This window comes from Phyllopteryx taeniolatus, chromosome 13, assembly GCF_024500385.1.
Source record: "Phyllopteryx taeniolatus isolate TA_2022b chromosome 13, UOR_Ptae_1.2, whole genome shotgun sequence".
NCBI classification, from domain to species: Eukaryota; Metazoa; Chordata; class Actinopteri; order Syngnathiformes; family Syngnathidae; genus Phyllopteryx; species Phyllopteryx taeniolatus.
This window is the reverse complement of record NC_084514.1, coordinates 15,080,380-15,095,401: the sequence shown is the minus strand read 5'-3', so window position 1 is coordinate 15,095,401 and position 15,022 is coordinate 15,080,380. Positions and strand designations below refer to the sequence as shown.

Below are 15,022 nucleotides of genomic sequence, written 5' to 3'. Positions count from 1 at the left end.
CACTGCCTTCTCAACATAAAAAATTTGGCATGCGTTCTTAACATCTTTTCAATGCACAAAGGACAACTTTCTAGCGGCTAGAACACAAAAGAAAAAATATTCATCACATAAAGGATGTTTAAAAAAATGCATGCTGTTCTGCTATCAGCTAAGATCCAGAAACATGAACTTTGTGCTATGAAAAGAGGCAAAGATGAGCACAGCTTCCAAACATTTTCCCATCAATCAGGAAGTATAGTATGAACCCTATTGAAAATGTGATGTCCACTCTGACCAACTCATTCCAAACTCTAATTGCCTCTTGACCAAAATCAAATCAATCAGTTATCAAGTTTCGCCCCCTAAAATGCAAGTTTACTTAACTTTTCTGAGAAAGCAGTGTAAGCAAGCACCAATAGGGATGAAGTATTGATAATAAGCACATCTCCAGATGGACACACCTCTAACCCTCCCTATGTTAATCCACATGTTGTTGTGTGGCGAGGGGTGGAATCCATTTACACTTCTTTCGTGGGCACGTTCTCTTCTTTTCTTTTCTTCCCCGTCTTCATCTGTGCTTGGACGTATCGTTTCCTTGAAGAATCCAATAATCGAGAGGTCACGAAACCACCAGCAGCTTCCAATTAATATTCACGCCTTAGTATCAGAAATAAATGGAGGTGTTAGATTAACTGTAACAAGTTTTTATACGTGAGGGGTGATTACACTGACGACACTGTGAATGTTTCAAAATGTGTACATTCAATGTCGGCTGTTTTTTTTTTTTTTTTTAAATCTAAGTTGCATAATAGTCATATGCTACTGAAAACAACCCAAGGGCATGGAAATCCCAAAGTGTATCCTGTGACATTTAAAGATTTGTAGCACATTGTGAACTGGATTTACAAGTGGATAATTCATACAACACGTTCACCATATTTTTGCCCAATTTACAGTAAATGTCAGTGCAGTCACCTTGTGGCATAATAGAGTAAGTCAGACATTAAATGTAATGTAGAAAGCCTGTTGCCTGATACTTGTCTCTCGTGATTTTCAATAGGGTTCATAGCTTTACTCTCTGATGCATCCAATGGACGAGCAGATGACTCAACGCATCCAAAATACAAAAGGATGAACTTGCACAGCTCAAAGGTTCGAAGTATGAAAATCCTACATACATCCAAAACAATGGAAACATGGAATAAGTCATGCAAGAATTAGACATCTGACAGAATAATCATTTTATGCCAGCTGCTCCAGCCATTACCACAAGTTCATAGCAAATTCAAGCATCTGCTTTTGTGTCAGCTGAATAGGATGTACATGAACTTTTACCTGTGGTGGATCTGATGGTGGAGGTGACAGTGGAAGCCATGGGAGGGATGCACTCATCATCTTGAGAGTAGCCGGCTTGGATGGCTCGTAGGTAGCTGTGACTCCGGGTTCGAAAACAGCCAGGTAAGTCCAAAGCATCCATTGCCTGGGATTCCAGCTCGCTGAACACAGACTCACAGACTGATTCAAATTGCCCATTTATTTCCGTTTCGCTCACCTGTGAGGAGCAAAATCCACCAGAAAGGACAAAAACACATGAGCGACACAGAGACCTACCAAATTTGCGGACTAACCTGGCTCACTTGGCTAACACAGCTGGCCTGGCTGAGGGTGCTGACTGCCCGCATGTAGCTCTGATTCCTGGAGCGAAACTTGGGAGAGTTGTAGTGTGCAGACGGGTCCAGGGAAATATTCGGGTGCACGGCTGTTTGCAAGTGGTAGCTCTGACTGAACACAGAGACACAGATAGAAATACGCCAGGAGTGGCACTCGTGACAAGTTCTTTGGTCAGGAAATTAAATAAAATTAAACAACAAATGTATGCAGCATGGCTGGTGGTTTCAGGGCAATGACCTTTCTTCCTCGAAAAGGAGACACACCTTCTTTGTAGAAGTGACTTTTAAAAAGTGATTGGATTTATATTGTGCTGACACATCAAATCAATGTGTGCAAATGAGGGAAATGCAAATCAGGAACTACAAGTAGTTTGTGAGCAAGCACTTCAGAGAGAACCCCGTTATCCACCACATCAATTAAATGAGTCAACCAAGCAGAGGAGGATAGATGTTTGGGACTTTGTACCAAGGAAGGAAAATGACAAATTAATGTAAAGGCAGAGAGAAAAAGGGTCCGTAAATAAACTCAGAATACCAAGTGACATTAAGAATACAAATGGGAATTTCCCACTGCCAGGCCGCTTTCTGGTGGCAGGTAAGGATGAGTTAGAACCCGTCTATAGAGATAAGTGCTTGGCAGTAGATAAAATGTCAGCATCATGGAAAAAAAAAAGGCTGTCAATACATCATGTCATGCTGGGAACTTCTCTGCTCCATATTGGCAACGCCATTCGAAATGAAAGCATCCAGATAACAATGAGGTAAAAGCTGTCTATCTACGGAAATGTTCAAGATGTCTGATCACAAAATGGAAACAGATTATGCTGCCCGTATTTTCAATCAGTGTTATGCTTTGTAACGTGTCACTGTGAATTTAAACAGTTACAATGGAACCTCTAGAGTCAAACGCACCTGAGTTTGTGGAATTTGAAATTCACACTTTCAATTTGTTATATATGACACCAGCATTTAATTTTTATGGGCAAAAGAGTTGTCTCTTTACTGGGTTTTTTTGGATTGTTTTTTTCTACACTAACTCCAAAAGATGGACATTTATCCTTGATGTCACATGAGATGCCATCATTTGACTCATAAGAGCTCTGGTAAGGTAGGATCCATGTTAGCAACATTTATTGCAAAGAGAGACTGGCGTCAACAAGGGGTCTTAAGAGAAGGAGAATGTTAAAAGAGAAAAGATACTCCAGATGGTATATGAACCAAGGGGATAATCAAAGGAGTACATAGTAACTGTAGCAATGTACAGTGGTTAATAGGTTTTATAGAGATTAACTTCTTTAAAATTCTTTGTGTGATGATTATTAATGATAAAAACGATATATCTATGTATTCATTTATTTCTTTTATTTTAATGTACAACCCCAATTCCAATGAAGTTGGGACGTTGTGTTAAACATAAATAAAAACAGAATACAATGATTTGCAAATCACGTTCAACCTATATTTAATTGAATACACTACAAAGACAAGATATTTAATGTTCAAACTGATCAACATTATTGTTTTTAGCAAATAATCATTAACTTAGAATTTGATGGCTGCAACACGTTCTTGCTTGATGTACAGCTTCAGCTGTTCAACAGTCCGGGGCCTCCGTTGTCGTATTTTACGCTTCATAATGCGCCACACATTTTCAATGGGAGACAGGTCTGGACTGCAGGCAGGCCAGTCTAGTACCCGCACTCTTTTACTACGAAGCCACGCTGTTGTAACACGTGCAGAATGTGGTTTGGCATTGTGACATGCTGCCAGTTTGGCACATCTCTGCGAGGACACTTCTAAATTATTTGTGCACTCACTTTTTAATACGCTGCACTATTTGCATACTGTTGTTGATTACTACTGGCCACTTATGTGCTTGAGAACTCTCTGCACCATTTGCACAATTGTCACTGTACCAAACCATTGCACTATTAGTAACTTTAAATTGCTCTAAATTGCTTGAGGACTGCATCATTTGCACAATTGCCATTATATCAGCATCACCACACAAGTGGTACACTTTCATTGCTTAATGACTCTCCATACTCATAGTGGCTGTTTGTTGTCATACTGGAGTGGCTCCATCTAACGGAGAGAAATTCCGTGTGTCTCTTGTAACATACCTGGCCAATAAAGCTGATTCTGAAATTCCTTGAATCCAAATCACCTTTGCATTATACCTTCATCATTCACCAACAAGTTGACTGATTGTTTTCTTTTTATTTGTATAAAGGCTGCCGCACACCAAGCGACATGGCCGAACCCGACTCAACTATTGCACAGTGTGCGTGGTTTGCCAGCTGTTTTCATGAGTGGCCGGTCAGTCGGTCTCTGGTTTTGCCGTGATTCAAAATTTGCACACCTTCGCAGATCACAGCCAATCAAAATGCGCATAAACTTTCACTCACGCTAAAAATACATTTCTAGATTTTAAGCGAGTGAGAGAGAATGGCCGCGCCAGCCCCAAGCCATATAAATACAGTATATAAACACCACTTAACAATATTTATAATTTCTAATGTGCCTGCTGATGAAAAAGCCAAGTTTGTGGCCAAAATGGGTCAGGAATTCTCATTGTTTTGCAGTGGCTCGGTGCAATGGGGTTTGACCGCATCGCACAGTGTCTGGCGGGCCTAACAGGTAAAAAGGTTAAAATGGGTACAATTAATGAAAGTTTAGGGATTGGCAAAAATTTTGCGACAGATAACTTCCATTTCCATTATTTGCCATGAGAAAACCTGTTCCGGAATGGAATGTGTTCGATCTTAGAGGTTCCACTGTTTTGTGTTTTTTATTTACTGCATGAGAAAGTTGCAAAGTAATCTCTCATTGAGCTGCCATTGGCGTCATTAACAAATTGTCAGCCATGGCAGCAAGTCAGCCACCTCTGGCATCAGACCACTGCAACGTGGCAGCAACCGAGAGCTAACGGGAGGCACTGTTCATGGATTCACCTTAAGTCTGCAGCAAAATTGGTGATGTAGTTACGCATGTCACTGTTGATTTTATCCAGGCGATAAGAGCTGTGGGCAGAGAGGAAAAAAAGAGTTACAGGGTCCCACAAGTGGGAGTTGGATGGAGATGACTTCACTGGGCATTAGTCCGCTGGAAGTGGCTTTATATGGAAATTAGGGTGGGCTCAATGTTTGCTAGGGAGTTTTCACCGTAATGCTGCAAACATTAGGCTGATAGATAATGACCAGCAAGGACTATGTGAGATGAATAAAAGAGGGACAATGTTGTAGTAACACTGAAGTGGCAACCAAGCAAAAGGATTGATTGGCTTGTGTCTGAGAAAGATGTTTTCATCTGATGATCCTCTAGATAAGTATGGCAATCAAAGTGAGGTAAATTTTTTTGATCAGTCAAAAAAAATTACAGGTGATTGACATGTCTCACTGAGGCCAAAAGATACAAGATAAAGATAAAATAATAGGAGTCATCACCAGTATTTGATAGCTGTCTTCTGGATAAATACAATCCCTAGTACCCAAGTGGGAAGTTTTTGAGTGAAGTGGGAACGCACATACCATATTTTTAACAGCTTCACCAATTCTTGAAATGTAAGCAACCCCACACATAATGAGTAAAAATGTACATGTTGGTTCTTACCGCTTTTATAGTGCATGGTGTAAGCTACTCGAGATGACCAACGCAGCACACCATACACATACCGACAATGGTGAGTCTCCTACCCCAAACTAGAAGTCTTTCATAGCACTAGGTCTGGTATGTGAGAAGAAGCATGGTGACACAGGGCATCTTGATATTCAGAAAATACAAAGAAGAAGAAAGAGTAGTAGCAGAAGAAGAAATAGAAGAAGCTCGGCTAACTTATCTGGTGACAACAATGTGCTTGCAAGTTTTTATTGTGGTGAATGACTTGCTGTTTCCTGATTGGCTATTGTTCCGTTTCACATCACAATCAAAGAGTCTGTTCCGAATTTGGTGTTGCTCACACACATAAAGATTTTTGATTGTAAATCATGAACGGGTTTAGCATTTACGACTTTCAGCACCACCCGTTTTCATTGCAGATGGGAGAGGAAAAAAAAAAAATCTTTGCATACCACAGAATAATCGGTCAGGATAATCTTCCAGAAACATCTGCCAATCAGGCCTTTGCGGATTTTGATCAAAAGAGAGAAAATTGTTCAAATGATATATTATTGGTATGTTTGTAGCCCTCTTAATGGCGGTGCAGGGTGTCCATTATCATTCATTAAAACAATGGTTGTCATCTAACCTTCCCTCCTGGCTGTTCCAGCTGAGTAGGCCTGCGCCTGTGATGTATTCTTTATGGGTGACATGAAGAAAGAGCCGACCCCGTCAACCAGCAGAACGTCAAAAAGAGCTTGAAAGAAATTAAAAACGATGGAAGGAGGTGACACAACCTGACAGCCTGTTCTCATCTCACATGCTTTGGTTCAGTTGTCAAATTTGAGTTTGACCCCTTTGCATACCCCCATAGGGCATCAAATTGTTGCAAGAACGGGGGAAATCCAACGCTCACCGTCTGTCTAGACTGCAATCTAATTCACTCCCAACGAGCCCAGTGAACCATGAGAAATAGAGAGAGAGCTCTTGCCAGGTTCACCAGTTGTACATTTGTGTGCGTGTAGAATCATCATGTGTATAGCTTTCTGGATACAAAACGCATTTGCCTAGAGGGATGTCATGAGAATATTCTATCTCCCTTTTTAGTCTGTTGTGCCTGTTCCACTCTTACTCTCAATGAGCTCATAAACACATCATTTGTAGACATTATAAGATGACTTTGTATCTGACCTCAGAGTGTGGTGAAAGCCAAACACACACACACACACACGCATTGTTAAGACAACTACATCCTGACTAACAATAATGATTCCCTCGTGCTTTATGTCACATCCTCGTCACAGACCGTGCTCATTGACACACAATCGTATACTGAGCTGCTAATGCTCAATGCAGGTGTGAAGATGGCTCTGCTTACTCTATGTGCATGCACTCAACTAGTTAGATAGAACTCACAGCCTGTTTGCCACATCTCAGCAGGGTGGCTGGGAAAATGAACAGAGGAGCAGTAGTTAGAAGTCACTTATGGGTTATTCGTGACTGTGGATACTGTGCCAGTGGGCTCAATTGCAACAGTTCCTGAGTGAATGTGTACAGTGGCCTGGAAGTGCAAAACAGTATAACAAATTGTGAAACACTTTTACATTTCAGAAAACAAATTAACAAAAGCTGAAACACTTCTACATTACAGAAAACAAATTAACGAAAAGCGAAATACTTTTACATTTCAGAAAACAAACAAAAACCATCCAAGCCTGGGGGTAAGATCTGGACCACCACATCATTTTATGTGGCCTGTGAAAGCAAATAATGTATGTTGACTTCGTATATCTTGCTAAATCACCAAAATTGAAAATTGTTCTCACGTTTAATAATTTTAAGAATTGTTTTCTTTTTGTCACCAATCGCCATTTCAAAATAAATGGAATCATAGTTGAACCAACAACTTTTTACTGGCTTCTGATTTGAAAACGTATCCATCCATTTTTTTGTTTATATGTAACTATGTGAGGCAATCATACATTTATGTATTTATCATACATTTATGTGGGTTCACGATAACTACAATGTGGCCTGCAACAAAAATGACTTTGACACCCCTTACACGGAACTCATTATTTATATAATAGTGTAATAAATAATTGGTCGGGGATTTAATTTATTGCGGTGGTTTTCTGGAATGTAACCTCCGCAATAAACGACGGTTTACTGTACATACTGTAACAGAATGCATACAAGTGCATTCATATGATATGTCTTGCACACATTGCATAGCCACAATGTAACACAGGTCATGTGTTGGCCATTAGATTGAGCGGGTGTACCTAGAATGATGTTGTTATTGATGTTGTGTCCTGCTATGTGATTAAGTAATTTCATGGAAAAATAATTCTCATGGCATCATACTTACAGCATATCTTCATAAGTCCGAACAAACTTTCCTTCACATCCTTCATAGAAATCCGGATGTTGACCAGTAAAAGATGTGACTCTAATTACATGCCCGAAAACCAAGCCGATAATATATGACGACAAAAAGAAATGTTATGGGTTGCGATCAACGATGATTGCAGTGCTATGTATAACTGAAAAAGCATTTGTCCCTTTCAACAGCCTGTGATATACGAGGGCACTGTGCTGAGGCATGTTTCCACATCTTCCAAAACTGGCCTACACTATCCATTTTGAATGGCTCTAAACGATATGATGAATGATTCCAAATGACTCAACAGCGGGGAGGGCGATCAGCTGCAGTTATTGCACTCCAAGGCCTCTCTGAATAATGACTCGTCAGTGCATAGGCACAGACTCTGCTGGGCTTTGCTGAAAAGAAGCTATTGACCAGCATGGCTATGAGGCCTGACTCTGAGTCCACTGATTGCAGCTGCAGTATTATTGAGTCGAGAGGAGCAGCCTTGTTATTGAATTCATTTTAAACACCAGGAGTGCCTACAAGGGTGTCATTACCGAGCAATTATTGAAGAACGCCTGTCATTTCTGGGCTACTGTATTGATAGGTTCTCTCTGTGCACGCTCTGAAATCTGTGCGGGTCTGAGAATAAAGTTAAAAGTAAGGTGTAAAATGGTCTTTAAATATTATTTTTGTGCTCCCCAGAGCACCCCTCACCATAATGGCATAATGCTGTCGAAGTACCAAGCTTAAACCAGTCCATGGCTGAAAGAAAGTTAACCACAAGCTCATTTGAATAAAACATTTTCAGCGACTTCATAAAGCTTTCACAAGTGTCTTGGGCGCGCAGAAATAAGATTTGTTTTCTTTTTTTTTTTTTTTTTACGATTTGGGTACAACTGCTTGAAAAGCTCTGTCACCTTGAGTTTTATAGTGCTAGCAGGCATGTCCAGACACTTTTGTTGAGAATACCGAAGAGACCAGTTGCCTGTGTAAGGGAGGAGCAATAAAGTGGGTTGTTTAACCATACAAGACCCACAAGTATAGTACTATCCATCCATCCATCCATCCATTTTCTGAGCCGCTTCTCCTCACGCGGGTGGCGGGCGTGCTGGAGCCTATCCCAGCTATCATCGGGCAGGAGGCACCCTGAACTGGTTGCCAGCCAATCGCAGAAGTATAGTACTAGTATCTAGTCTTAAAATTATCTGACATTTATTGGTCAAAATATCCATCCATCCATCCATTTTCCTTCGCTTATCCGAGGTCGGGTAATGGGGGCAGTAGCTTAAGCAGGGAAGACCAGACTTCCCCCTGCCCATCCACTTCGTCCAGCTCTTCTGGGATCCCGAGGCGTTCCCAAGCCAGCTTGGAGATATGTCCTGGGTGGTCCCCAGGGCCTTCTCCCGGTCTGACGTGCACGGAACATCTCACCAGGGAGGCGGCCAGGGGGCAACCTAACCAGATGCCCGGGCCACCTCCTCTGGCTCCTCTCTATGCGGAGGAGCAGCGGCTCAAAATATATAAAGGATAAAGAATTACAGTGTCCCCCCGCTATATCGCTGTTCATTGTTCGTGCACCCACTGTTTCACGTTTTTTAAGCAATAATATTTTACTTTTTAAAATGGATTTTTACAGAATAATGTACTGTAATGCCCTTGTGTGTGGGAAAGGAGAGCCACAGCCAATTATGAAACACCAGAAGAGCAGTAAAACACAGTAAGCACACTCATGCAGAAAATGTGGTCTGCAGTGCTCTCATCCAGCCATTCAGACCCAGACTCACCAACGTGACACGGCACCCCACCAGGCTCTGCCTCTTAAAGATATGTGCATGTACAAAGACATTGCAATATGTTAGGGCAGGGGTGTTAAACTCATTTTTGTCACGGGCCACATTGTACTGTGGGTACGGTTTGCTTCGGAGGGCCGTTATGAGAAATCATATAAATGTTTCATTGGCTCACCATATTATTACATACAGTATACAAAACAAATTGATGGATAATCAATTTTGAAATCAGAAGTCAAGAATCGTTTGCTCACATATTGTACAAGTTACTGTAAAAAGGGGTTTGGTCACAAAAAAAAATTTGTACAATATATAAAAGTTATTATTTATTGCATACAGTATTATGATTTGAAACTTTTGGTAAAAATCTTAGCAAAAATCACTGAAGTTGACACACGTGACTTGCTTTTGCGGGCTACATAAAATGATTTGGCGGGCTAGATCTGGAGTTTGACACCTGTGCATTCAGGGGTTGCATGTTTTTTTTTTTTTAACGCTGACACTATTGAGATGAAAGTTGAGTCAATGTCGACTAGTCGCTTTTTTCAGGAAAGTGCTATAATTTAAAAAAATCACAGGAGGGCAGAATGCAATAATCTACATGCACCAACAATGGACAGCTCAAATACAAAAACATTCACATTACGAAAGATGATCATAGACGTGCGCTGCGTGAAGCCCGCTGTGATATGATGATATTCCCAGCCATCAAAAAAAAAAATCCTCTTACTTGGTGTGCTTGCCGCTGGGACAGCCAGGCCACGTTTGTGCAACTTGACCAAACGGGGACACTGTCCTTGTTCCACCCACAGTAGTGGGTTCTGCATGGCAGGAATTTGCGGTGTATGCCAATAATCACGGAACTCTTCATGTGCGCTGGAAGAATTCCGCGTTCTCCATCCACTTTGATAGTGTGGTTCAAATAACTGCTCAAAATCCTGCTGTCTTTTTTACCCTTATCTGGTTCTCCCTCACTTATCATAGCTGCACATTCAGAAACAGAAGCCAATTTAAATGAGTTAGAATGACGGAATCATTTTATTCAGCGCACACATTTGTTGCTGCAGCTCTGCCTCTTCCTCAGGGAGTGCAAAAACATGTGATTAGCGAAAGGTTGACGCAAGCTCTGAACGTCGTTGTGGAGTAGTTAAGTCAACAAGTCGACTAGTCTAGTGTTTCCCAACCTGTATTGAGCCAAGGCACCCATTTTACCTAAGACAAATCTCATAACACCAAACAAAAATGTCACAAAAAGTATAAATACTGAAATGCCCTGCACTTGCCAACTAGACCCCCCCCCCCCCCCCCCCCCCCCCCCCCCCCTATTGTTTTGGCAAAAGCTTGCCTCCCATCCCTGGTCTCACTGACCACTAACATAATCCACTCATCTCTCTCAACTGGTATTGTTACCACATCATTCTAAACTGCAGCCACAACCCCAATACTGAAAAAATGATGCAAATAATTTCAATAACCTTCATCCCATTTCCCGCCTCCCATTTCTCTCAAAAATCTTGGAAAAGACTGTTGCTTCCCAGCTCCACCCCCACCTCACGTCCAATAATCTCTATGAACAATTCCAGTTTGGATTCCGCACTCATCACTCATCAAGATCACCAACGACCTCCTCCTGGCAGCTGAATCTGGCCTACTCACCATCCACATCCTCCTTGATCTGACTGCAGCTTTTGATACCCTTTTCCACTTTGGCATTACACACACACACCCCTCCTGTGGTTTAGTTCTTACCTGTCCGGGCACACCCAGTTAGTTCAAATGACATAATTCAAATCCCAGCCGTCCCCTGTTTCTTCTGGTGTCCCCCAGGACTCTGTCTTGGCCCCCCTCCTCTTTATCACCTAGATCCTACCTCTTGGCAATATTTTCCGTGATTTCAATTTACACTTTCACTGTTACACGGATGATACCCAGCTCTATGTATCCACCAAACCCAATGCCACTCTTCCCCCTTCCTCTCTAACTGGATGCTTCTCTGAACTAAAACACTGGTTCTCGTCCAAGTTTCTGCAACTCAACAGTGATGAAACTGAGATCCTACTCGTAGGTATCAAGTCCATGCTAGCCAGAATTAACAGTTTTTCCATTCCAATTGATAATAACTGTTTCCCCCTCCCCTCAGATTAAGAGTCTGGGTGTCATCCTTGACAGCACACTCTCTTTCCAAGCACACGTACACATCATCACTCGGTCTGCATACTTTTACTTATGAAACATCAATCACCTCCATCCATCCCTCACCTCTCACCCTACTACTGTCCTTGTTTATAGCCTCGTCACTTCCCGCTTGGATTATTGCAACTATCTCTTGTTAGGTCTCACCCACAAGTCACTACAAAAGCTACAGTTTCTCAAGAGCTCTTTCGCCCGTATTATCACAAGGAGTCACTCACTCACTCACTCACTCACTCACTCACTCACTCCAGCCCTGCAACAATTCCACTCGCACCCTGTCTAATACCGCATCCAATATAAAATACTGATCTGCACCATCAAGACCATCAATAACCTTGCCCTGCCATATCTTGGTGATCTCTTTCATGATACCATAACCTCTCGCTCTCTCAGATCTTCGTCCTCCGTCCACCTCACTGTCCCTTCTGCCTGCCTATCCACCATGGGGGACAGAGCCTTCAACTGCTCTGCCCCCATCTTTGGAACTCACAACACCTGACCTCCAAAACACAGACTCATTAACGCTCCTCAAATCCAAACTCAAGACGCACCTATTCCGGACTGCCTATTCACTTTAACATTCCCCATTTAATTTGCCATTTTAATTGATATTTTATTGATATTAATTATGACAAGGTTTGTACGGTGACCTTGAGTGGCTTGAAAGGAGCCTATAAATAATTTAAAATATATATTTAAAGCGTTTGGCAAGGGTAAAACTATTTTAAACAAAGGTTTTTTTTACATGGTCTCCATATGTCAGATTTTCACCTATTGCGGCTTAGACGACGTAAAAGTTTCATTTTCAAGCTTAGTGGGGGCAGCTATTCATCACCAAGTTGCCAAATGGCATCAGTTAGTATGTGGAGCCGTTCAAGTGGCTCTACATCTGACACGTGAAAGACGAACACCCAGCTCCATGTCCCCTTTGCTGAACTCTGAATATCTGCTGGTTATCCGAAGGTAATGCTGATAACACTATTAGCTCATGTTAACCTGTGAGGTCACAATTTTTCACCTTTCAGGAAGTCTTTGCAGCAAATAGGCAGCTAACAGTTACTTTGTTGTTTAACGTCACAGTGCAGGTAAGATGTTCAATGTAGGTATATGTTTGAGTTTGTCATAATCAAAATACTGCGATTGGCTTGCGACCAGTTCAGGGTGTACAACCGTCTCTCAGCTGGGATAGGCTCCAGCATGCCCCGCGACCCCAGTGAGGAGAAGCGGTACAAAAAAAATAGTTTGGCAAAGAAATAGTGCCACTCTTGTCATCCACGAGTGAAAATGTCTTGTTTTCATGAGAAAATAATTTTATATCATTATGATTTTGTTTATGATCTTATTGAAAATATAAGATTATCCAAACTTGAACCTCTGCACAGTGTCTGCAGATTAGGGCTATAAAATGCATATAAATGTCCAGTATACATAGACACCGCCTCGAGCGGGGTGGCTCTTTCCTGTGATATATCAGCGTGTCCGCCATACGGATGTGGCCATCAGCCGCAAAACAGAAAATTAATATTCATAAAATGGTGTTAGAAGGGCCAAATACAATGTATAAATTAAAGTAATGTTTCAGTTTTCAGCCCATAAATTCTGTCTTTGAGTGTAAAACAGTTCATACATCTCCAAGCAGCTAATGATTGAGACGTCCTCACAGATCACTTCACCGTGTGCAATTCAAACCAGATGTTTACATACACTATATAAAAAGACACATAGGTTTTTTTTTACTCACTGCCCGACATGAAATCAGACTAAAATTTTCCGGTTTTAGATCAATTAGGATTAAGTCAATTATTTAAAGTTAAGAAAAATCCTCTAATTATTCTGACATTTAGCAAATACAAAACATTTTGGTAATCCTAATTGACATAAAACAGGAAAGGTTTAGCCTGAGTTTATGTCAGAGAGTGAGAAAAAAAGGCATCTGTATCTTTTTATATCGTGTATGTAAATATCTGGTTTCAACTGTACATACAACGTAAATGTCTATGGTAACACTTGGCTTATCAGTGGTTATGACATACTTTGAGCAAATTAGCAATGTTTAATTTTTAACGGTACACCATAATCTTCAAATTTAGAATTACAAGTAAAAAAATGAATGAACTAAGATAAAAACGAATTGTCTTTTATTTTCAAAAGCCACTGAAAGCAGCACAGAGATGAAAGAGCCACATGTGGCTCCGGAGTCACGGGTTGCCGATGCCCTAATCTAGGTCATTGACAACGTCTCAGTTGTGGACTGAGTAAACGCAAATGTGGACTCTCCCCATCATCACACTTTCCACATGAAAAGCATTTAGCCAAAACAATCTAACAACCTCCTGCAAAACTTTGAGCTACTTACAGAGACAACTTAAGGTTAATTGCCAATCCTCTCTGGAGCAACCTCCACTAGATTGAACAAACAAAGCCTCTTAGTAATATATCACCGGTGGCAGCAGAATTTTGTATTTCTCCTGGCTACTCTAGCGAAGTACCTTTACTGACTAAAATAACTCAAACTGAAATTAGGCATCACCAGTCAATAACAGGGTCGACACTAACAGGGAACATAATCTTCAAATTAAAATGCCATTTTTACACATATGCCATACTGGTTTTTAGTATTTAGCAGGACCATCATACAGCATCTTCATACCTCTGAAACCTTGTCTTGTCAAGAAAGTCTCTCTCTCTGCAAGTAACAAAACAATTTTGACCCAAAATGTAAGAACATTTGTGGACAAGTATGGGGTGAGGAGAATGGCTGCCAAAAAACACTTTTGTTTGTGTGGTTGTGATCCAAGATGTTTTCCATAGTGATGTACTGGACATACGGTACCCTTCACATAGTGGCATGAAAAGAACAACAGAAAAAATGAGCAGGCAAAATAACCAAAGCAAAGTGAAGACATTAATGGCATCATGCAAGCAGAAGTAGAGGGGAACTCTACAGGAGTTGCATGTGATGTACCTCTGAGAGTCCAACACCTCTCTGGGTCTGATGACGGCCTTTACTAGGGCGTCTGGCCGCACCAACTTTTGGGGCGATGTCTTGGGGCTTGAATCCGACTCGCCGCTGTCTTCGTCCCCCATGGCTTTGACGTAGCTGCTGCTCCGCATCCGACGACAAGGGATCTCGTCATCCTTACCGCCTCCAGGATATCCCCCCCACTCATCTTGGGGCACCTGGGGATAGGGATAGAGAAGCTTTTTAGCATTTAATGATGGCCACCCGATGAGCAAAGCGTCTTGTCAAGTACAGTGGATAAATAGTCTAGACACCCCTTTTCAAATGGCAGGTTTTTCTGATATAAAATAAATCAGACCAAGATAAATCATTTCAAAACCCTTTTCATCATTAATGTGACCTAGAACCTGTACAGCTCAATTGAAGTAGTTTTTTATTTTTATTATTGTCTTTGAGA

The 15,022-nt window shown here is 41.3% G+C and overlaps 1 protein-coding gene across 7 annotated transcripts in view; it reads right to left on the bottom strand.

Moving 5' to 3' along the window:
• Positions 1-15,022, bottom strand: part of dlgap2a (discs, large (Drosophila) homolog-associated protein 2a) — a 129,315-nt gene that overhangs the window by 35,938 nt on the left and 78,355 nt on the right. For 2 of the 7 annotated variants that reach the window (XR_009791566.1, XM_061795677.1), the window contains exons 3-6: positions 14,569-14,783; positions 4,604-4,672; positions 1,608-1,761; positions 1,315-1,531 (exon numbers count right to left, since the gene is read on the bottom strand). Coding sequence is in view for 3 of the 7 variants with exons in the window: in XM_061795677.1 (XP_061651661.1) it covers positions 1,315-1,531; positions 1,608-1,761; positions 4,604-4,672; positions 14,569-14,783 (655 nt within the window). In the remaining 4 variants the exon portion in view is untranslated. The remainder of the gene's footprint in view (positions 1-1,314; positions 1,532-1,607; positions 1,762-4,603; positions 4,673-14,568; positions 14,784-15,022) is intronic. The other 5 variants (XR_009791567.1, XM_061795678.1, XR_009791569.1 and 2 more) reach the window with 3 other exon arrangements.